Consider the following 24,950-nt stretch of genomic DNA (forward strand, 5'->3'; position numbering starts at 1 on the left):
TAAAAACCCAAACCAATCCGACAAGACTGAGGCCGATTCTTCATTGCTCATACAGACAACACTTCTATCATCAAATAAGAGCTCACACATCAGCCATCATGAGTTTAATAGAACACTTTATCCCCTCCGTGTTCGCTTTCTTTCCCATTTCTTCTCCGATCTCATATTCCCCATGTATGAAAATGAGTCGATGTGCAGAACCCGTAAAGCATTTTGGGAAATGTAGTTCTAATGCCAGTTTAAATGTGCAGCGTAAAGACCTCGAAGGACTCAAATTCCCATCATGCTCTGTGTTTTCGGCAGACTCAGGGGAGGGAGTTGTTGTTTGGTTGCATTTCTAGGACTCGTCTGAACGTTTTTATTTCATCTGACAAACATTCTGCATTACTAAATAAATATGAATTTAAATAAATATTAATCAAGTTAGCTGTGAATATTCAAAACTTAATGCTTGTTTGAAACATAAACAACATTTGTACCACGGTCGCTAGTGTCAGTTTATCTGCAATCTCGGTTTTTTTATCAGTTGAACTTGAGTCAGTTTAAGGGGACATGAAGCACCAGACAGCATTCAAATACAAGATGGATCCTCAAACTAAAGTCCTCACAAGCTAAAACAACAAGCTTTTAATTTACATTTAAGGACAAATGCATTTATCCTGCATTGAATGTGACAGCAGGTTGGTTGTCCTGGTCAACCTGTGTTAGCTTACATGAGCTAACTCAGCAGAAAATAAGAAATGCCAATATTTGCATTAACACTGACAATTTTTATTAAACAATCATATATCATATTTATATACAAGTCACATTTATACTGGCAATGTTGCTTTTTTGTAAATGAGCATTAAAAATCCAAAAAGTTTCATTCACGCTTACTTTAGCTTTAATTCTTCAAAATGATAATAATAATAATAATATGTTACATTTATATAGTGCCTTTCACAATGCCAAGGACGCTTTACATACTTAGAGGGAAAATAAATAAATAAATAAAATGATATATACTGGTGTCGTTTGTAGTATACAATATATACTGGTGCGACATTTAGTATACAGTATACATGGGTGCAATATCCAGTATAGAGCATATACTGGTGCGGTATGTTATATACAGTATAGTGGTGCTGTGTGTAGTATATACCAGTGCATTTTATAGTACAATATATAAATGTGCATTAAAAAATAATAAAAATTTGACACTGCAAACGAGCAGAATTTCACATCATATTTATATACAATCACATGTATACTGGCAATTTTGCTTCATATATATTTACATTTACATTTTCGGCATTTAGGAGACGCCTTTATCCAAAGCGACTTACATTACAGTTACAGTATACAGTCTGAGCAATTGAGGGTTAAGGGCCTTGCTCAAGGGCAGCAACCTGGCAGCAACCTGGCAGTAGTGGGGCTTGAACCAGCAACCTTCTGGTTACAAGTTCAGTACCTTAACCACTAGGCTATGGCTTGCCTAATATATAAATCACGCTTGTGTTGTTCCATTAAGAATATAATCCATTATTTTGTAAATGTGTATAAATCCAAACTTAGGGTGGCTAAGTGGGTAGCACTGTCGCCTCACAGCAAGAAGGTCCTGGGTTCGATTCCCAGGTGGGGCAGTCCGGATCCTTTCTGTGTGGTGTTTGCATGTTCTCCCCGTGTATGCGTGGGTTTCCTCCGGTAGCTCCGGTTTCCTCCCACAGTCCAAAAACATGGAAGTGAGGTGAATTGGAGATACTAAATTGTCCATGACCGTGTTTGATATAACCTTGTGAACTGATGAAACTCGTGTAATGAGTAACTACCGTTCCTGTCATGAATGTAACCAAAGTGTAAAACATGACGTTAAAATCCTAAAATCCAAACTTATGAACGACTCACTTCAAACGAGTCATTTTCGACACGAATAACTCTGTTCAAATGAATCATTCTTAGGAATCGAATCACACAGCTGTACTCCCAGGTGTATTTAATGAACAGAAGCTAAGGTAAGCACGATTTACTGCATGCATTTGTTTGGTAAAAAAGCATTATCAAATATTAAACTTTTGGGGTTTTTAATGTTTATTTATTTGAAGCAAAATGACCAGTACAAACGTGATGTGAGATTCTGCTCGATATAAAAAAAATGATATAATTGTCAATACTGATACAACACAGTAATATAAATAAAAAATATAAATACTGTAACTTATGAATACATCAGCTAAAATTATTGACATTGCAAAAAATAATATGAAATGCTAATAGTTAACAACATTAGCTAATGAAAAACTAATAAAAGCTAATAATCAACATTAGCTAATGTAAACTTATGCAGGTTTTCCATGGCAACCAACATTCTGACGTCACAAGGTACGCTAGGACAAAGATGACGCTACAGTTGTCTGATATATTTATATTTATTTATTTATTAGGATTTTAACGTCATGTTTTACACTTTGGTTACATTTCTGACTGAAGGTAGTTACTCATTACACAAGATTCATCAATTCACAAGTTTAATATCAAACACAGTCATGGACAATTTTGTATCTCTAATTCACCTCACTTGCATGTCTTTGGACTGTGGGAGGAAACCGGAGCTCCTGGAGGAAACCCACACAGACACAGGGAGAACATGCAAACTCCACACAGAAAGGACCCTGACAGCCCCACCTGGAAATCGAACCCAGGAACCCAGGACCTTCTAGCTGTGAGGCGACAGTGCTACTCACCAAGCCACCGTGCTGCCCCATTTGTCTAATAAAAAGTTTATAACTTTAAATCTAGTTTCACTGACTATTTAACCTGTATAGATTTTTAGACTGATAGTCCATCTTGTATTTTATGTTAACTATATTTAGTGTTTCATGTCCCCCTTTTAAGTGAGCTAAATTATTATATACACAGTTGTAATCTGACATGTTCAACCCCCTCAACTTAACAGGTATTATTGTGATGTGTACAAATATACATGTACAAAACAGTCTCAGTAAACAGAAAATAGTTATTAATGCATACAGTCTTAAAACATCAGTTTTAAAATCATTTAGTTCTCTTGACAAATGTCTGTGTGCACTATTATCCAGCCTTTAGCCCCAGGACTTGGTGGAACATCCTTTTGCTTTAATTGCCTCTAATTAGAATAGAATAGAATCTTCACCTATTCTTCTTGTGCCAAAACTTCCAGCTCACTGAGGTTTGATGGCTTCTGTGCTGCAGCTGCATGAAAAGCTTGTGGTCATGAGCCTCGCCTTTTCTTGCGCCAGACGTACCGCTGATCCATAGGGCCAAACACTTCCATTTGTGATCTGTCGTACCAGATCAGCTAAAGCAAATAGAGAGTGTTGGATCATGTTAGAACACAAATTTGATTGTGACATGGCAGTATTAACAAAATATGATATAATTATAAAAGTGATGATTTCATTTATTGAAGGAAAATGCTGTTCAGCCCTACCTGGCTCCCTCAGCTACCAAGTCAACCAGTTGACCAATTTCAGTTGGGTTCAATTTCACTAGCCACACCCAGGAAAGATTACTGCCAGATCTGTTGAATCTAAACATCATTTAAGTAGAACCTGTCTGGGAATGGGAAGCAGGCTAGAAAGTCTCAAAAAGCAGCACATGATGCCAAATTCTAAAGACATTTGTATACAGATGCAAAACAAAGTCATTAGTATCTACCCGTCTGGAAAGGAATACAAAGCCATTGCTAGTGTTCTGTGACTGCAGCGAACTAGAGTGGAGAAAACTTGGAACAGTGGTGAATCTTTCCTGGAGTGTCCGGCCTAACAGAATTTCACAAAAGAAACCAGGCGAAGATCTAAGGAACTGCAGGCCTCACTTGCCTCAGTTTAGGCTGATGTACATGATTTCACAGTAAGAAAGACACTGGGCAAATGTGGCACGCAAGGTGCAAACCACTGCTGACCAAAAAAAAAAAACACTTAGGCTTATTTCACATTCGCTAAAACATCTAGATGACCCCCAAGACTTTTGGGATAATATTCACTGGACTGATCAGTCAAAGATAGAACATTTTCATAATCGTTCTGTTACATCTGGCGTAAAACTAACACCACATTCCACTATAAGAACACACCAACAAACATGTGATGGTCCAGGGCTGCTTTGCTTATGCAGGACCAGGACAACTTGTCATAGTAAATGCAACCATGAATTCTGCTCTCTATCAGAAATTCCTGAAGGAGAATGTCCACCCCTCAGTTTGTCACCTAAAGCTCAGGTACAGTTGGGTCATGCAGCAGGACAACAATTAAAATCACACAAACAAGTCCACCTCTAAATGGCTCAAAAGAAACAAAAAACAGATACAGATCCTGACTTGAATCTCATGGAGATGCATTGATAACACCTTAAAGGTCAAAAACCCTCCAATGTAGTGGAATTAAAACAAGTCTGTAAAGAAGAGTGGTCCAACATTCTTCCACAGCCATGTAAAAGACTTAGTCCAAGTCATCGCAACATCAGATAGCATTTGTTAACTGCCAAGGGTGGCACAAGCCAATTGCATCTAAGCAATTGAATCCAATATTTAATCCCTTGGCTGATGACTTGGGGTTCTGCTAAGCTTCCTTTTTAAAATTCTATCCATTTTTACATTACACTAGTTTTACTGGCAGGTAAACAGCCTCAGGGTCCCCCAGAGCATTCTATTTATAACCAGTGTTCACACTAAATGGTTTCAGATCCTCATACATGCTGTAATATAAAAATAAAACAGTAGGAAACACACAACACATAAGATAAATGCCATTTTGAGGCATTTAGAAGGGATAATGTTCTTATTGCAAATCTCCCATGGGTACAGTGTATGCCCAGTCTGTTTCTATTGGTGGAATCTAAATTGCTGACCTTATCTGAGGCGAGTGAGGCCTGCAATTTTAAGATGTTATTCTGGGTTCTTAAGTGACTTTGTGGATGCATCGTCAATGCAGCATTGGATTTTGATAGGTCACCTATTTCTGTTTCAGGTTTTCTTAATTTGGAGATAATGACTTTCACTGTGAAATGTCCTTTCTTATTCCTTGAACTTCTTTTGATCATGGCATAGTGTGTATTTTGTAGTGCTGACATCTAATGTCTAGTGCAACAACCCAATTATCAATAACATTTGGGTGATTGTTTAATAAACTGGTTAACTAGGGGACATTTTTTAGATGTGAACAGGAGTCGTTGGTTTTTTTTGAATAAATAAATATATATTTTTAACTTTTATCTTGTATTTACTCAGGTTGTCTTTGTTTCATGTTATATTTGCTTAGAAAATAATTGAATCAATTGTGACATGAGAATTTTACTCACATATTTATGCCACAGCACACACCAGACTTGGCACAGTTTGGGTTTGGGACCAGCACTCCCAATGGTTAGGCCTTTTCTTTTTCAGTCACCTCACTGGACAGTAGACAATCATGTCCATGCAGATGCCCGACTGTCCACAGCTGAGATTCGAACCCTTGATCTCAGTTGAGCACGATTCAGTGTGAGTTGTTTTGGATGTTGTCCTCTAGATGGGGCTGTTTGAGCAGAAATGGGTTTTGAACATGGGCAAAAGTATGTGGACACTCCTCATAATTATTGAATTCCATTGTTCAAAATCATTTAAAAGAATAATAATAATTTTATAAACAAAATAGTTTAGTACTAAAAAGTCAAAATGGTCAACTTTGTCTGTAAGAGCAGGTCAACCAGCAGGATTTAAAAAGTGCTATTGATAAATTAGTAGGTTTGTTTAAATTTATCATGAAATCAAGGTGGTACCACGTAGAAAAGACACAGTTGGTACAAAATAACACAGAATTTTATGTCATTTTACATTCAACCAAACTATGGTACCAGAAACTGCCTGTACAGAAAACAAATTCAATCATATGGATGAATAATTTACTCAACATTCCTTCCGGGATTAACAGACTTTATCTAATAATGTGTGAAGTAAACTTCCACCAAACTGTGCTGTTAGTTTTAAACCAACTTGGTGCATCTTTTTTGTGAAAGAAGGGAGATCTGACTCTAAACAGCATTTATTTACAAATGTTTGGCTACTGTTGGACCCCCGAGCAAGGCCCTTAACTCTCAATTGCTCAAACTGTATTCAATCATAATTGTAAGTAGTTTTGGTAAAATATTGACTGCTAAATGCCTCAAATGTAAGTTGAATATCGATTAGTATTTGCTCTTGAGTCACTATGTATAGTCATTAAATGTTTTGCCTCACAACCATAGAAACTCAAGATATTTGTTATTTAAAAAGTGAGTCTGTCATGTTTTCATTTGTAAGCAGTAATGATTGGGTGAAGTAAAGCGTTCTTGAGTGTGTGATTATACACGGCGCTGAGATTTGATCCCATTTGATCTCAGTGGCCCCTATGTGAAAGACAAACCCCTGTACAACCAGTCACCTTTTATCAGCTGTGTTAAATGTGCACGTTTTACACACGTCTTTATTAAATCAGGCCGCTGTATCACTGCAGTAAGTCAGAAACCATCACATACTTTGTTTATACAGCAAATATTTATTTACAAGCTAACAAAACACAGACACAGGTGTTACAATGTGCAAAAAACAAACCACAGGGACACATGAGCTCATGACCGACCTATTGCACCGCACACGTAATGCCATGTAAAGAGAAATACACATTTAATTTTATACAATATTGACATTCTGCAGCGTTTCAGTACAGATGTGACGGCTAATGTAACAGTGATAAAAATCTCTGATCAGGTTTGCATTTCTGGGTTTCAGTACTAATCACTGAATTACCCCAGAATTTGTAGGATCAAACCCAAGATTGATGCTGTAATGAGACCAGACCTGGTGCTATAGTTAAAACCAGAGAATGCACTACGGAGTGGTACAGATATCACAACCTCATCATTTACATGCATGTTTAAGATAAATTAATACTGGTAACTACTGTACAAAGTTCTGAATTTCTACCACTGTTCGATACAAAAGTGACATCAAACATTAGAAAAATACATTCTGAATTCTCTGAGGGTAGAAATGTCACTAATACTGTGTTGAGTTAAAACAAAAACACAAGTACCTTTTATCCTTTTATTGTGTTTCTTTCATTTAATTGCAATAAAATGATACAATAAACAAACTAATAACACTGTCTAATGTCAGTAAGGCCTATCCTGGCTCTCAGAGAGCACTTTTATAACAAGTGCTATTCTACATGTTCTTCACAACAGTAAGGAAGTGACTGTTTGCATCTGGGTGAAAACAGAAAGGTAAAAAGTAGAATTAGCATCTAGTTTAGTTGATGCCAATTGCATGAATTGAAATGCATTATTTAGTTGATGCAGCATTAATTAGTCTTTACAAGTCAAATTAAATGGGTTTTAAGACAAATGAAAGTCCAATTGTGTTCAAATTTGTCCCATAAAGTGACTTTGTTGACCTAAAGCTGGTCTGCTTTGAAAATCTACAAGGGAAAAACTTCAAACTATAACACAGAAAATCCAAAGTCACGTAAGTGCTATAACTGTAACTATAAATATAGCGGTGTACAGATTGATATTTTATACACTGTTACCCAATTATTTATTCATGCATTAATTTATTTATTCATTTTCACTAAATGCTTCCTCCTGGTCAGGAACACCAGGAACACCATTGCAGGGCAACACACACTATTCCTTTACTTACTTATATTAAGGGACTATCTAAAGCAGCTAATCCACTATCTGCATGTTTTTGGAAAGTGACAGAAACCTCTATGTTCATTTCTTTTTTTTATAATATATTTTCTTTATGCGTTTTCTCCCTTTTAGCTCGTCCAATTGCCCGATTGCGTCATGCTTCCTCTCCACCAATGGCGATCCCCGCTCTGATTGAGGAGAACGAAGCTAACCCACGCCCCCTCCGACACGTGGGCAGCAGCCGTATGCATCTTATCACCTACACTTTTGACGAGTGCAGTGCAGCTCAGCGTTGTGTACGGAGAGACACACCCTGACAGCACTCTTTTCTCATCTCTGTGCAGGCACCATCAATCAGCCAGCAGAGGTCGTGATTGCATTAGTTATGAGAGAGAGACCCCATCCGGCTTAATCCTGCCCATATCTGAACAACAGGCCAATCGTTGTTCATGTGAGATTCGATACGATGTATTCTAGATCCCAGCTTTGGTTCCAGCGTGTGTTTTTACCGCTGCGCCACCTGAGCGGCCTCTATGTTCATTTCTGAAAGTTAAACTGCATTTATTAAGTCGACAACAACAGAGTTAACTTCAAAGATCACATCAGATAAATTAAAATAAGAGCTAACACAAGCGTTTTGGCGTTTTAGTTATGAAAACAGCAGGCCTTGCAATGACTAGCTTGTAAGCCAACTCACTATCTGGCAATGGGAATTTATCTTAGACACAGGCACCAGTTTATCACTCTCACTTTTATATTCACGTATACTCATGTAAGCAGGAAGAAATCAAACCAGAAGAAGCACGTGTGAAACCAACAACCAACGCTGGCTGCCTTGTTATCATTTGACTAAAATTAAACTAGAACTATTTAACTAGAAATGTGAGTCCTTTTACAAAATCAGTACAAGCCAATTGTTTTTAATGCCCTTTTCAGCCAGATGCAAACAAACACTCCATAGAAATGGTGGGTAATACTGATTAATCAAGTTTACAGAGCTCCGTTGGTTAAGTGCTTTTTCTGAAAGGTTTCAGAGGAAGAGGAAGACGTTTCAGTGCTTCTTCGTAAGTGGCAAGAATGGTTTTGTAAGAGAGCAGCAGTTTGTAGTTCAGGCAAGGGCGTAAAGATCTCTATGTTTAGTCTTAGATTCTCCCAGCTTTGCCCTTTCGTGGTTTCATACCATTAAAGAAAGTTGGTGTAGAAACTATTGTACCACTTATACAACCGTGCTGCAGGGGGACCAGTATTAAATGTTCACTCCTCTGGACAATGTGGACGACTGAACATGTTTTATTTCCTCGGGTTCTCATCTTGGCACCTCATCTTCTTAGGACCCTTGGAAATTTCACACTTATACACATTTACATCCACATACATTCACTACTAGGAAAAAAACACGTCCACAGTCTTTTTAAGAAGAAGAATTGATGTTTCCCGAGGATACAACAGTCTCCCTGGGTGAATACTCCGGCTCTTCCTTGTTTGGGTGTGAAGAATTGTCCGATTTGCTCCGGCTGAACTCAGCACCCATGATAGGCCTGGAGAACTTGCCTGACGGCTGAGAGCACATCAGCATCTTGATGAACGCCCGACGCATCTCATTGCTGGTGAGCGTGTAGATGAGTGGATTCATGGCAGAATTGAGTACAGCCAGAGCGAGGAACCACTCTGCTTTGTACAGGATGTGGCAGGTGCGAATCTCGCAGGCTACATCCAGGAGGAGCAGGACAAAAAGCGGCGCCCAGCAGGCGATAAAACAGCTCAGGACGATGATGACCGTCTTCAGAAGAGCCATCGACTTCTCTGAGCTCTTGTTTCCGCTCGCGCGCCCATTAGTGACCTTTCGGAAGACCAGCTTGCGGCTGCGGGTGCGCACGAGCACGTAGATCCGGGCGTAGAGGGCCACGATGGCCATGAGGATGACACTAAAAACAGTCGTGCAGAACAAGATGTAGGTTTTGTGGTAGAGCGGCAGCACCGTGGAACAGGTGGTCATGCTCTGGATGCAGTTCCAGCCCATTACAGGCAATCCACCGAGAATAGCAGCAATGAACCAGACGGTGCTGATGAGCATGAAGACTCGACATGTATTACCGCTGTTGTGGAGCTTCATCTTAAGCATGGTGAGGTGACGCTCGATTGCAATAGCCAACAAGCTAAACACCGAAGCAGCCAAGGCCACAAACATGCTCCCCTCTCGGAAGAACCATTGCATAGGACTGAGTTTATACGTATTGGCTCCTGAGAGCAGGATATTCGCCGTGTACACCACTCCCGCCAGCAAGTCTGACAGCGCCAAGTTCCCAATAAAGTAATACATAGGCTTGTGAAACTTTTTGGTTCTCCAGATCGTGAGAAGAACCAGGATATTCTCCAAAATGATAAAGCAGCAAACGATGATGAACACAACAGAATCAGCCTTGAGTCCGGAAGGCTTTTCTATCTTACGATACTTCCCAGTGAAGTTGTAGTGCTTGGCTATCAGGTCAGAGTACACCGAGTCTGCCATGGTCCCAGTCTGGCTGAGCTAGTGTATGATCCAGGAGTAGTGCAATCCACTGTTAGTCCACTGAGGGGCTCTGGAGGACCAGGGTTGGTTTGTATCCACTTCTTATATGATGATAAGTTTCCTAACGTTCCTTAGGTCAGATAAAAATCCTTAGTGTGGAAGAATAGTGAAGGCAAATCCAAGGATGGCATTGTGAACAGGCTGAAAGTAACAGAAACAGAAATAAATACAATGAATGGTGTTAGAACAATGTTATACTTCATTCATCCCCTAAACATCTTACATACAGCATTTATTCTTTATAACTTAGATTTAACAGTTTCTTCTATGTATCATACAAAAACTAGGAAAAGTTCCACTGAGCAGAGAATTAATATGGATCCTTAATTCAAACATTGGACTTTTAAATGGTTAAAAATGAAATTAGACCTTGTTAATAAACGTAGATGCAAATGCATGTAAGATTAAAACCAAAACGACTCAAAAAGAGTATTTGCCCCCTTGAATGACCATGCAAACCATATAAAAGTGATTCATAAATACGACCAAATGTTAAAAATACAACCAAATTATTTGTAGATCAGATTATAATGCTTTTCATTCTAATATGAGAACTTTATACAGAACTGAATCATTTGCGTTTGGGAACTTTAATTCTGATTAAACAGCACAAACCCAACATAAGAAAATCGCTCTAAAAATCACATTAATCTCGTTAAAATACTCAAAAAAGTGTTAAACACAGAAAGAAATGTAATTCATTATTTTTCTGTCTGTTAAATATCTATTGGATGCTTTTCTTCAGGTGTTAGGAAACGGATTCTTTATCACAGTTTTTACACTATGTTAAGAATAAAATGCAAAATGCTTTTACATTACCAGCTCCCAACTGATTTAATGATTTTCTCCAGAATAGTTTTAATCTAATGATGTGATTTAAATCCATTAGTTAAAATGATCAGATCTTAATGCAGGTGGATCATCAGCAGCTCCAGCTCCAGTTCAGTGGCGCATATTTTTACATCTTTATTTCTTTATAATAGAACTTGGATAAATATAATAATGCACTTTATTCACTTTTCAACCTATAAAACCATATTTTACACCAGATTATGTAATTAAACCAGTTTAGTGTAATTATAAAGAAGAGGAGATGGAATCTTACCTGCTCTGTGTAGTGAAAGCGCGCGCTGCGGCTCTGACAGTCTCGTGTGTCTCGCGCTCTACGGGGCTTCGCTACAGAGCACGAGCTGCAAACATCCAGCTCCACCCACTGGTCACACCCACACCCACTGATCCGTCCACACACACACACACACACCCACCCACTGATCCGTCCACACACACACACACACACCCACTGATCCGTCCACACACACACACACACACACACACACACACACTGATCCGTCCACACACACACACACACACACACAATGCAATTTCTAGTATCTCCAATTAACTTGACTTTAGAGTTGTGGGAGGTAACCAGAGCACCCGGAGGAAACCCACACAGAACGTATTATGGATGCCTGGATGGGGATTCAAACCCAGGACCTTCTTACTGTGAGGTGACAGTGCTACCCACTGTCATTGTGCCACTGTCATTTATTCTTTCATCGTTTTACCACCGCTTTATCCTGATCAGGGTCGCGGCGGGTTTGATTCATTGGGCAAAAAGCACAAAACACCCTAAACAGATCGCCAGTCACACTCAGGGTGATTTCTAGTAACTCCAGTTAACCTGACTGCAGGTCTTGTTGTTGTGGGAGGTAACCAGAGCACCCGGAGGAAACCCACACAGAAACGGGGAGAACACTTTCTATCAGAACCAGCATTAACTTCTTCAGCTATTTGAGCTGCAGTAGCTCGTCTGTTGGATTGGACCACACGGGCCAGCCTTCGCTCCCCACGTGCATCAGTGAGCCTTGGCCGCCCATGACCCTGTCGCCGGTTTACCACTGTTCCTTTCTTGGACCACTTTTGATAGATACTGACCACTGCAGACCGGGAACACCCCACAAGAGCTGAAGTTTTGGAGATGCTCTGACCCAGTCGTCTAGCCATCACAATTTGGCCCTCGTCAAACTGGCTCAGATCTTCACACTCGCCCATTTTTCCTGCTTCTAACATCAACTTTGAGGATAAAATGTTCACTTGCTGTCTAATATAGCCCACGTACTAACAGGTGCCGTGATGAAGAGATGATCAGTGTTATTCACTTCACCTGTAAGTAGTCATAATGTTATGCCTAGTCGGTGTAGCTGAAATAACAATTAAGCCTCTCTTGAACCAGAAACTTGACCAGGATAAAGCAGTTAATGAAAATGAAAGTAGTTATTATTGTTATAAATAACAGCTGCCATTAGATTAACATTTAGATTAACACAGGCATTGATTTTTTTACATTTCTTTGCTTTTATTCCTCAATAGATTAGGCTGAAAAGTGTTGAAATATTATTTATTAATGTCCTTGAACTGTGATCCCATTGTTCCATCCTGTGGTGGAACCCCAAATCTTGAGATCTGAGGAAGGTCTAAATATCCACCTATTCACTTCCAGTTTCTTCTGTCCGTTAATCAAACTCGCTGGACAGTCTTCTGATTCCGACCGTCTCTTCACGTCAAGGGCATTGCGAGTCCTGGTGCCTGGAGATAAGGAGGGGGTTGTTTGTGCTTTGAGGGGAGTAGGGGGAGCTCATTTGAGATAACACCCTCGGGCACATCTTCATGCTTCATCTGTCAGATTGGTTTTACTTACAATTAAGGTTAATCCTATTCCCGAGTTCATTATCAGTCTGGAATATTTCAGTTGATAGACGTCGTGGTTATAAATCTGAAGTGAATCCCGAACCTCCACCAATTAAATCTGAGCCTCAAACTGCCCATTTTTAAAGCCATTCCCAAGAGAAAAATATAACGTGACAAATGATGCTCCAGCTTTGTGCTCTGTACAGTGCCACTATAAATCAGTCTCTGTTGGAGACTTGAAGTGTCTCTGGTGGGTTTCCTCCACCTTTGCTGATTTAAGGCAGCTCTGTCGGGGGAAAAATGTGGTTTCCTGATGTTGAGTTTTTTGTTACTTCTCTTTATTTCCAACCCTCATTACTCAGAGATAACTCTTATAATCCTCGCTTCATTCATATCGACATGCAGTCCAGCGAAAAAAAAGGAGTTATCTGAAACCAAGCGGTTCAACCTATTTCACATTTCAGCTTCAATAATGAATCAATGAAAGAGAGAATGAATGAACGCCTTTATTTGTCATATACACCGACCTGGCATAACATTATGACCACTAACAGGTGAAGTGAATAACACTGATCATCTCTTCATCACGGCACCTGTTAGTGGGGGGGATATATTAGGCAGCAAGTGAACATTTTATCCTCAAAGTTGATGTTAGAAGCAGGAAAAATGGACGAGCGTGAGGATTTGAGTGAGAGGGTCAGAGCATCTCCAAAACTGCAGCTCTTGTGGGGTGTTTTTATCAAAAGTGGTCCAAGGAAGGAACAGTGGTAAACCGGTGACAGGGTCATGGGCAGCCAAGGCTCACTGATGCACGTGGGGAGCGAAGGCCAGTGTGGTCCGGTCCAACAGACGAGCTACTGTAGCTCAAATTGCTGAAGACGTTCATGCTGGTTCTGATAGAAAGGTGTCAGAATACACAGAGCAGCACAGTTTGTTGTGTATGGGGCAGCAAAGGGGGACCAACACAATATTAGGTCATAATGTTATGCCTGATCAGTGTAAGTCATATATTTAGAAAGCAGTGGTGGCTTAGTGGTTAAGGTACTGGACTGCCAAGTTGCCACTGTTGGGCCCTTGAGCAAGGTCCTTAACCCTCAGTTGCTTTAATTGAACTCATGTCATAATTGTCGATGTGGATAAAAGCGTCTGATAAATGCTCCAAAAGTAAATGCAATATTTGTCATATACAAGTGTACAATAGAGCGCAGGGTATAGCGCAGCTATTGTACGGCACCCTGATGGGTTGAGGGAGTTAAGGGCCTTGCTCAGGGGCCCAACAGTGGCTGCATGTCAGAGCCGGGATTCAAACTCTCAACTAAAAAGCCCTAAGCTCTACCCACTAGGCTACCACTGTCCCCTTAATGCAGATCAACCCAAGTGTGTTTTTATCACACTAATAATGGGATCAGATTTGAATCGTTAGCAGATTATTTAGGTAGTAATGAAAATGGCTTAATGTATAACCATAAATCTGTGGACACCTGATCATGGTTAGATTGCTAGATTTTGTTAGAAAGGTTACTCTGTCCATCTCCTTTGTAGCTATCACAGCCTCCACTCTTCTGGAAAGACGTCCTACAAGATGTTGAAGTTCTGTCCATTTAGTCACCAGAGCTTTTGATCAGGCACTAATGTTAGATGAGAGGGCCTGGCTCACGTTCAACATTGTAATTCATCCCAAAAGTGTTCATTTGGGTTGAGGATAGAGGCCACATTAACACCAAACTCTTCAGACTACGTCTTTAAAGACCTTTCTTTGTGTGCAGGAGGTCACAGTCATGCTAGAACAGCCAAAGGCCTCATCCAAACTCTGCATATGTGTGTGTGTTTGTGTGTGTGTGTGTGTGGGTATAAAATAATCTTTCTTCATATAATGATGAGTATTCTTATAATCAGATTACTTAAACCCATATGTTGTATAAATTATTACAAAAATTAGATTCATCGCTGATTATTTTGCTCATTTAAACACACACATTGTGCCGTCCAGCAGTAGGACGTTGATAGATCGTCCTGTAGACAATGTGAAACCATGTTTAGAGGTCATGGTCCCAGAGGCCATGGGTCACCGCTCTGGACCTCCGTGTAAGACCCAAAGAGGCTGAATGATTTTTTTCTTGAAAGATTAAGGGCATACCCCCTGCTGAGAGAGCAGCTTAAAGGGGTGAACTCGCACCAAGTGAAAATTGGAGGGGAAGAAAGCAAGCAGGAAAATAGTAAAGTGGAATTTTTATAAAGACCCCCTGCCTTTGTTTACACTCCTGTTTCAGAAGTCTGGGAGAAGGAAAGGCGAAAAGTCACACGGAGGGACAGCGGTGGGACAGCAGGGGGACAGCAGAGGGACAGCAGGGGGGCAGTAGGGGGGCTTTTTACTTCCTGCACTTGCTATGACCATTCTTATCCATTCACATCCATAAAAAGTACAAACCAGGAACAGAAAACATGCTGTACTGTATACGGTTACACAACGTGCCCAGTAATGTTTTGTCATCCCAGTTTGTACCGTATGTCCTCTTTCATCCAGTCATGGTGTCTGCAACAGGCTCTCGTTTTCCCAGCCTGTATTTCACCATGCCATGTGGTTCCTCTCAACGTTCACCCCATGAGCAGCGCTCACACGACCTGAGCCTATTAAACTGGGCTATTACAGAAACATGTGCTACTCAGAGGCCAAATAAATATCAGACAGACATAAAAAAAAACCGGTAAGAGCCAAAATCTCACACGTAATGTTTAACGTGGAAAAATGTGGCATTAATGGTTATTCTGCTGTACGGGTATAAAAACAAGAACCACGTTTTGTTAGTTAATTTTAGTTAAACAACTTAATACCTTCTAATCACTGCAGTACAAACAGGCAGTGTGGTAGGTGAGAGTTTATAAGTACAGAAGGGTCTGTCTGAAAACCTAGTGAGCTGCCTTGATGCCTACCTGATCAGCTGCCTCAGTAGAAAGAATTCTAAGAGCTCATTAGATGATGTGTTAATTTATTTATAAAAATTTTAACGTCATGTTTTTACACTTTGGTTACATTCATGACAGGAACGGTAGTTACTCATTACACAAGATTCATTAGTTCAAGTTTTAATGTCAAACACAGTCATCTCCAATTCACCTCAATTGCATGTCTTTGGACTGTGGGAGGAAACCGGAGCACCCGGAGGAAACCCACACAGACAACATGCAAACTCCACACAGAAAGGACCCGGACCACCCCACCTGGTGATCGAACCCAGGACCTTCTCGCTGTGAGCCGACAGTGCTACCCACTTAGCCACCGTGCCGCCCGAGCTCATAAGATGATGCATTTATTTATTTTAAAAGGATTTTAACGTCATGTTTCACACTTTGGTTACATTCATCACAGAAATGGTAGTTATTCATTACACAAGATTCATCAGTTCACAAGTTTAATGTCAAACACAGTCATGGACAATTTTGTATCTCCAGTTCACCTCACTTGCACGTCTTTGTACTGTGGGAGGAAACCCACACGGACACGGGGAGAACATGCAAACTCCACATAAAAAGTACCCAGACTGCCCCACCTGGGGATCGAACCCAGGACCTTCTTGCTGTGCCCCATAAGATGATGTAAAATGCATCTATGTAGAGAGATCACCAGGTTTTCAGACAGACACCAAACCTTCAACTTGCAAACTTTCAAAAATATCAACACTCATGTCCATTTGTTCAATTTTTAAAAAATAGATTCAAAAGGGCGGCACGGTGGCTCGGTGGGTAGCACTGTCGCCTCACAGCAAGAAGGTCCTGGGTTCGATCCCCAGGTGGGGCCGTCTGGGTCCTTTCTGTGTGGAGTTTGCATGTTCTCCCCGTGTCTGTGTGGGTTTCCTCCGGGAGCTCCGGTTTCCTCCCACAGTCCAAAAATGTGCAAGTGAGGTGAATTAGAGACACTGAATTGTCCATGACTATGTTTGATATTAAACTTGTCAACTGATGAACGTTGTGTAATGAGTAACTACCGTTCCTGTCATGAATGTAACCAAAGTGTAAAACATGACGTTAAAATCCTAAAAAATAATAAATGTTTAAATACATATAATAAGCTCAATATAAATTCAAACATGTGCTGGATGTTTGTGAGCGCATGTCAGGTTAGTTTGTGTCTCTTCCACTATCCAGGATCCCACATTCTAAGTTCACATTTACAGTGGTCAACCAAAAAAACACACTGGCTATTTTATAACCATAGTCTGATCTAGCAAAAATGGAACTCACACGACATACAGGATGTATAAACTATAATCTATGTTTTGTGCCACTTATTATAGGAAAGTTTACAGATTTTTGTTTGGTATAAACTTTATTTAATGTATATAAACTAAGTTGTCTTTATAGAAACCTTTGGCCTTGGCTAACATTTACATTTTCAGCATTTAGCAGATGCCTTTATCCAAAGCGACTTACAGTACTGTGACAGTGCAATTAAGGGTTAAGGGCCTTGCTCAAGGGCCTAACAGCAGCAACCTTGCAGTGGTGGGGCTTGAACCAGCAACCTTGCTATTACTAGTCCAGTACTAGTCCAGTACCTTAACCGCTAGGCTACAACTGCTAACTTTGTTGGACTAGTGAATAAACTAAACTTTTGGATGAGCTCTTGGAACGGATCATGTTCACATGTAGAGGACTAACTGTAACAGAAAATCATTCAGTATGTTATCTGTAGATCATGAGTTTAACCCCTGAATATGTTGTGTCCCTGCCCTGCACCCAGTGTTCCAGTAACTTAAGTTGTAATGGAATGAAAATAAGATTTCAAACATTAACGCTTTTTCCTGTATCTCTTTAAAAGTTACTTCTATTTCCCCCCTACATTTCCCCTTAGTATTGTAGCTGTGTTTAAGAAACACTGACTTAAACCATCATTTCTGATCACTGTCAAGGTTCCATTTGCTCTTACACAATAGCCAATCAGAAACGAGCGTGTTCTGTAACCGTATTTAATCTGACATGTAATACAGATGTAATAAAAGAGCCTCTTTAACCTTATTTAAGGTTATAGGTCTGTCGTTGCGTTCAGGTGCCGCCCTCTCCGGTGGCACACGGAGAAGAAGCAAGGCAGGAAGGTGGAGCGATTTGGCTCCTCGTCAGACGTGGGCTGTAAAAATACTGCTAACATTCAGTCACAACACCGAGCTGGTCTTGTAAAACATTCCAGAGGAACACGATCCCGGGAACGCTGTGAGAAATGAATGGACGAGTCAGAGCTGAGACGTGAACCTACACACACACACACACACATAAACACACACAGATCCACACAGTATGTTCTTTAAGACGGTCACGTGGGCGTTATGCAGGGGTTAAAGTAGGATGCTTTGATGGCAAGTTAAAAGGCTGTGTCTCAATTCACACTCAATTATTTTAGTGTGTGTGAAATAGTAGCCTTGTCATTGGTCGGAATCTAATTTAGCACACTATTTTGTATGTAGCATGTTATTTGGGACACAGCAGCTCTCCTCTGGTCCATGTGCTGCCGAATACATTAAGTTTCATACTGATATATTCCATACATGTGATGCTCCTTATCCATTTAATTCATTTAGTCTTGCTCAAGTATCGGGATGCAGTTCCACCTCTTCCCGCACCCAAGTCTTGTGTTGTGTGATTGGTGATACAGTATTTGTTGAGTAATCTGTTTGAAACATTGCAACTGAAATGTGAAACTCCAAGGTGAAACCACATAAACATTGTGTTGAGTTTCTGGCGGGGCCATAGGATGATTTCTGCTTTGTTGAGTGAGTATCTTGTTGTCATCAGCTCAAAGGAACAATACACTGATCAGCCATAAAATTAAAACCACCTCCTTGTTTCTACACTCTCTATTATATCAGCTCCACTTACCATATAGAAGCACTTTGTAGTTCTACAATTACTGACTGTAGTCCATCTGTTTCTCTAGATACCTCTTTAGCCTGCTTTCATGCTGTTCTTCAATGGTCAGGACCCCCACAGGACCACCACAGAGCAGGTATTATTTAGGTGGTGGATCATTCTCAGCACTGCAGTGACACTGACATGGTGGTGGTGTTAGTGTGTGTTGTGCTGGTATGAGTGGATCAGACACAGCAGCGCTGCTGGAGTTTTTAAATAACGTGTCCACTCACTGTCCACTCTATTAGACACTCCTACCTAGTTGGTCCACCTTGTAGATGTAAAGTCAGAGACGAAAACAGATGGACTACAGTCAGTAATTCTAGAACTACAAAATGCTTCTATATGGAAACAAGGAGGTGGTTTTAATGTTATGGCTGATCGGTGTGTAGCTGCATCATTTATAAAGAAACCCAAAGAGCTTGAGAAATGTTATATATGATAAGGAGTTCAGAGAGGAGTGGAGAAAATCCACCATCTGTGTGTGACGTCTGAATTCGTCCCAAGAGTACACAAGGAATGCCATGCTGGTTTGATATGTGAAGCAGCAAAATAAACCTCCCCTGCAGCTCTGCAAACATTCAGCCTGCTAATAGGGTCAAGCCAGGAGAAGGAAACGTCAACAGCAGATAACAATCATCCGCACGGTGCTCTCAGGCCCCCAAATTTCTGCTCTAAATAAAAGCTGCGCTCCCTCCTTGCTCTGGTTCTTTCTCACAGTCTGGACATGAATTCCATCGAGCCCGAACGCAAGTCACCCTGCCGCCAAACACAGCCAAATGTTTGTGGACACCTCACGTCAGTCTAGCTTTGAAACATTCAGTCATCGTCTGTTTTACTGCCACCTTATCCTGGTCAGGGTTGCTGTGGTTCTGATTCATTGTGAGAAGGGACCAGACAGGTTGGCAGTCCATCAAAGGACACTCACACACACATTCAAGTTCTAAGGTAGCTTTCGAAGGATCTCAAGTGGGGCGGTCCGGGTCCTTTCTGTGTGGAGTTTGCATGTTCTCCCTGTGTCTGCGTGGGTTTCCTCCGGGTGCTCCGGTTTCCTCCCACAGTCCAAAGACGTGCAAGTGAAGTAAATTGGAGATACAAAATTGTCCATGACTGTGTTTGACTTTAAAACTTGTGAACTGATAAATCTTGTGCAATGAATAACTACCGTTCCTGTCATGAATGTAACCAAAGTGTAAAACATGACGTTAAAATCCTAATAAACAAACAAACAATTAAAATTAGCTTTATTGACATGACAAATGAGGACATTCGTATAGAGCTTAGTTACAGTTTTAAGAAAAAGAATAAACACACACACACTGTTTAGTAGCTTCAAATAAACGTGCATGTCTTTGGACTTGTGGGAGGAAAACCAACACAGACACAGGGAGAACATGCAAACTCCACACAGAAAGGATCCTGACCACCCAGCTGTGAAATTGAACCCAGGACCTTCTTGCTGTGATGTGACAGCACTACCTACTGCGCTACATGCCGCACATTTTAAAACATAGCAGGTGAATCATTTCCATTAAGAGCATAAGTAAGTTTCGACTCACGTTGAGTAATAATGCCTGACTCAGCATTTCAATTAATCCCAAAGCTTTAGATGGATTTGATACCAGGGCTCTGCTGTGTACAGTTAAATCCATCCACACTAAACTCAGCAAGTGATTATTCTGTGCATCTTATTCTGCATCTTAGCACAACTTTTGATGCACATAATTCTGTAATTCAGGGGCGGCACGGTGGCTCGGTGGGTAGCACCGTCACCTCACAGCAAGAAGGTCCTGGGTTTGATTCCCAGGTGGGGCGGTCCGGGTCCTTTCTGTGAGGAATTTGCATGTTCTCCCCGTGTCCATGTGGGTTTTCTCCGGGAGCTCCGGTTTCCTCCCACAGTCCAAGGTGTACAAGTGAGGTCAACTGGAGATACAAAATGGTCCATGATTGTGTTTGACATTAAAACTTGAACTGATGAATCTTGTGTAATGAGTAACTACCGTTCCTGTCATGAATGGAACCAAAGTGTAAAACATGACGTTAAAATCCTAATAAATGAATAAATAAATTACACAGTATAACATTAAATGGAAAAATAAGTGGTTCAAACTATTAAAATCAGCTCCTGAACATTATTCCTCATACGATTCACAGCTGGAAACGTTGAAGCACTTTTTGTTGAAGCATTTTTCTAACATTTGCCATCAAACTGCTAACTGATAAAACAAGATTTATTACTTAAATGGTCAATAATGATGCTCTCTACACCACTCCAGAAAACACTCGCCATTATTCATCTTAATCCTAGACTTGCATGCAGCTGCTTATTTGTCCAGTGTTTCCAGTAATACATTTCTCTAATCAGTGATTCCTGGGTTTATTGGCAGGGATGTAGTTGCCTCTAAGACTAGGTGGTCGGTTTGGATTAAAGAGAACACTGGATGAATATATATATATACAGTGTATCACAAAAGTGAGTACACCCCTCACATTTCTGCAGATATTTCATTATATCTTTTCATGGGACAACACTATAGAAATGAAACTTGGATATAACTTAGAGTAGTCAGTGTACAGCTTGTATAGCAGTGTAGATTTACTGTCTTCTGAAAATAACTCAACACACAGCCATTAATGTCTAAATAGCTGGCAACATAAGTGAGTACACCCCACAGTGAACATGTCCAAATTGTGCCCAAATGTGTCGTTGTCTTTCCCTGGTGTCATGTGTCAAGGTCCCAGGTGTAAATGGGGAGCAGGGCTGTGAAATTTGGTGTTTTGGGTACAATTCTCTCATACTGGCCACTGGATGTTCAACATGGCACCTCATGGCAAAGAACTCTCTGAGGATGTGAGAAATAGAATTGTTGCTCTCCACAAAGATGGCCTGGGCTATAAGAAGATTGCTAACACCCTGAAACTGAGCTACAGCATGGTGGCCAAGGTCATACAGCGGTTTTCCAGGACAGGTTCCACTCGGAACAGGCTTCGCCATGGTCGACCAAAGAAGTTGAGTCCACGTGTTCGGCGTCATATCCAGAGGTTGGCTTTAAAAAATAGACACATGAGTGCTGCCAGCATTGCTGCAGAGGTTGACGACGTGGGAGGTCAGCCTGTCAGTACTCAGACCATACGCCGCACACTGCATCAACTCGGTCTGCATGGTCGTCATCCCAGAAGAAAGCTGACGCACAAGAAAGCCCGCAAACAGTTTGCTGAAGACAAGCAGTCCAAGAACATGGATTACTGGAATGCCCTGTGGTCTGACGAGACCAAGATAAACTTGTTTGGCTCAGATGGTGTCCAGCATGTGTGGCGGCGCCCTGGTGAGAAGTACCAAGACAACTGTATCTTGCCTACAGTCAAGCATGGTGGTGGTAGCATCATGGTCTTGGGCTGCATGAGTGTTGCTGGCACTGGGGAGCTGCAGTTCATTGAGGGAAACATGAATTTCAACATGTACTGTGACATTCTGAAACAGAGCATGATCCCCTCCCTTCGAAAACTGGGCCTCATGGCAGTTTTCCAACAGGATAACGACCCCAAACACAACCTCCAAGATGACAACTGCCTTGCTGAGGAAGCTGAAGGTAAAGGTGATGGACTAAACCCAATTGAGCACCTGTGGCGCATCCTCAAGTGGAAGATGGAGGAGTTCAAGGTGTCTAACATCCACCAGCTCCGTGATGTCATCATGGAGGAGTGGAAGAGGATTCCAGTAGCAACCTGTGCAGCTCTGGTGAATTCCATGCCCAGGAGGGTTAAGGCAGTGCTGGATAATAATGGTGGTCACACAAAATATTGACACTTTGGGCACAATTTGGACATGTTCACTGTGGGGTGTACTCACTTATGTTGCCAGCCATTTAGACATTAATGGCTGTGTGTTGAGTTATTTTCAGAAGACAGTAAATCTACACTGCTATACAAGTTGTACACTGACTACTCTAAGTTATATCCAAGTTTCATGTCTATAGTGTTGTCCCATGAAAAGATATAATAAAATATTTGCAGAAATGTGAGGGGTGTACTCACTTTTGTGATACACTGTATATATATATATATATGCAATATCAGAATGAATTAAAGGCACTCACTCACTTAATATTTTACTTAACGAAAATATTGTAATATAATATCACCGACCTGTGCGGTGGGGGTTTAATTCATGTTGTGGAGGCTCTCCACCCACCATGGGCCCCAGTACATATGCCCCTCTTGCCCCCCCGGTAGTTACGTTCCTGGTTGTATTGGCATGGTTGTTATGTCCTGTCGGAAATGCCCTCACTCGTTCTCTGTGAAAATCCTGCACCATTTAAACCCAGCTGTGAATACCTTTCACCAAATAGCATCGTTTTCCCAAAGTTCCCAGGCTGCATTGGCTACATGGCTGCATTCCAAACGTCACATTTGAACCTCATCAGCGCATTATTATCTTTCATCCAGAGTCAAAGAAATCTCAGTATGGATTAAGCTCGTCCACAAGCTGAGTGTAATGTGTGTAATGTGTGTAATGTGTGTAATGTGTGTAATGTGTGTAATGTGTGTGTTCTTACTCAAATCGGGTCCAGCTGTGAAGTTTTGTTTTCATGAAGGAATTTTTTTACTGACTGTGATTACTGACAATTCCAGCACACATCTCTGTACTGAAATTATATATTAAATATAAAAATATATATCAAATACTAATAAATCATTCAGCCATAGGGTTTTTAAAACGAAGCTCTAAATCTGTAGTTTAGTTTTATTTTATTAGTGATTGTTGAGCTAACAGTTTCATTTGACTAGTGATTTTGTCCTAGTCAAATGAAGCTGGCACCAATGTTCTACTCTGACCCAATTCTGCTCTTCCTCCTCGTTCATTTTCTATATGACTTATTTGCACTCTGACCCCAAACCCAAACTCTATGCCAGACTTTATAGATGTGCTCTGTGACTGCTCACACACCCCACCACTCACTACAGGCCTTGGTATTGAGTTGACCTACGACAGGCCTTGGTATTGAGTTGCTGCATAGAGGCCTTAGGTACTGTGATGTTACTCACTCACTTTCTTAACCGCTTATCCAGTCATGGTGGCGGGGGGTTGCTTTTCAATGGGTGGACAGGGTGCCAGTCCATCGCAGGGCAGACAAACATACACACACCCATTCACCTATAGGGCAATTCAGTGTCTCCAACTAACCTGACTGCATGTTTTTGGACTGTGGGAGGAAACTGGAGCTCGGGGACACGGGGAGAACATGCAAACTCCACACAGAAAGAACCCGGACCGCCCCGCCAGGGAATCAAACCCAGGACCTTCTTGCTGTGAGGCGACAGTGCTACCCACCGAGCCACTGTGCTGCCCACTGTGAAATTAATAATACCCATTCTTTGGAAAGGTCATAAAATTACTAGCTGTGTGACACTTATTTGTTGATCCTAAATTTTGATCTTTACATCCAGCTTGTGTTCATGGCTCTAAATATTCAATAAATTAAGATGAGTTTGTAAAAATATATATTTTAATCTCTTAGAAGGCTCCAATGTTTTCTACATATAATGTTTTTGTATATAAGCCATGCAGTGACAATTCACAATGTGTACATCTAGTGATGACAAAATAAGCTAAATTCCACACAGACAGCGGCCAGAGACAAGAATCAATCTAAAGTTCCCAGGATCCTGGTGCTGTGCGGCACCCACACTACCTGCTCCATCATTGTACTGACCTTGTCTTGTATTTTAATTGTATTTGGATAAAGTCTAAATCAACATAAGTACTCTTTCTTGAGTATTACATATAAATGAGCGTTTTAAAATTGTGCTTCGTGTCCAGGGGAACCGTCCAATCACTACAGAAGCAGCAAAAGGAGAAAAAACTTCATATAACCCTTCACACCTGATGTGCATCAGTATAATGTGGGATTACGATACCATGATCTTACTTCTCACTGTTAATCCAGAGTAGATTCCTGTCATGTGTCATACATCGGTCATTAACAGCGGTGACACATGGAATGAGTTTGTTTGGGTTTCACCCAAATGTGATTAAGCCCCCTCGTACCTCTAGTTACTAAAGAGGCTTTGCAGATTTCTGAACAAAAGAGGACTTTGTGTTTAAGCACATAGAAACATAAGTACA

At 40.9% G+C, this 24,950-nt stretch overlaps 1 protein-coding gene across 1 annotated transcript; it reads right to left on the minus strand.

Annotated features, from left to right (window-relative positions):
- Window positions 1–6,510: 6,510 nt before the first annotated feature.
- s1pr1 (sphingosine-1-phosphate receptor 1) lies at window positions 6,511–11,395 on the minus strand. Its single transcript, XM_063013187.1, has 2 exons — window positions 11,343–11,395; window positions 6,511–10,378 (listed from the first exon to the last, which is right to left on the minus strand). The coding sequence occupies exon 2, from the start codon at window positions 10,175–10,177 to the stop codon at window positions 9,080–9,082; it is 1,098 nt and encodes a 365-aa protein (XP_062869257.1). The 5' UTR covers window positions 10,178–10,378; window positions 11,343–11,395; the 3' UTR covers window positions 6,511–9,079.
- Between the last annotated feature and the right edge of the window lie 13,555 nt (window positions 11,396–24,950).

This window comes from Trichomycterus rosablanca, chromosome 17 (genome assembly GCF_030014385.1).
Source record: "Trichomycterus rosablanca isolate fTriRos1 chromosome 17, fTriRos1.hap1, whole genome shotgun sequence".
NCBI classification, from domain to species: domain Eukaryota; kingdom Metazoa; phylum Chordata; class Actinopteri; order Siluriformes; family Trichomycteridae; genus Trichomycterus; species Trichomycterus rosablanca.

Excerpts from the sequence above, each read along its gene's own strand:
- s1pr1 (XM_063013187.1), bottom strand. The coding sequence starts at position 10,177 with ATGGCAGACTCGGTGTACTCTGACCTGATAGCCAAGCACTACAACTTC.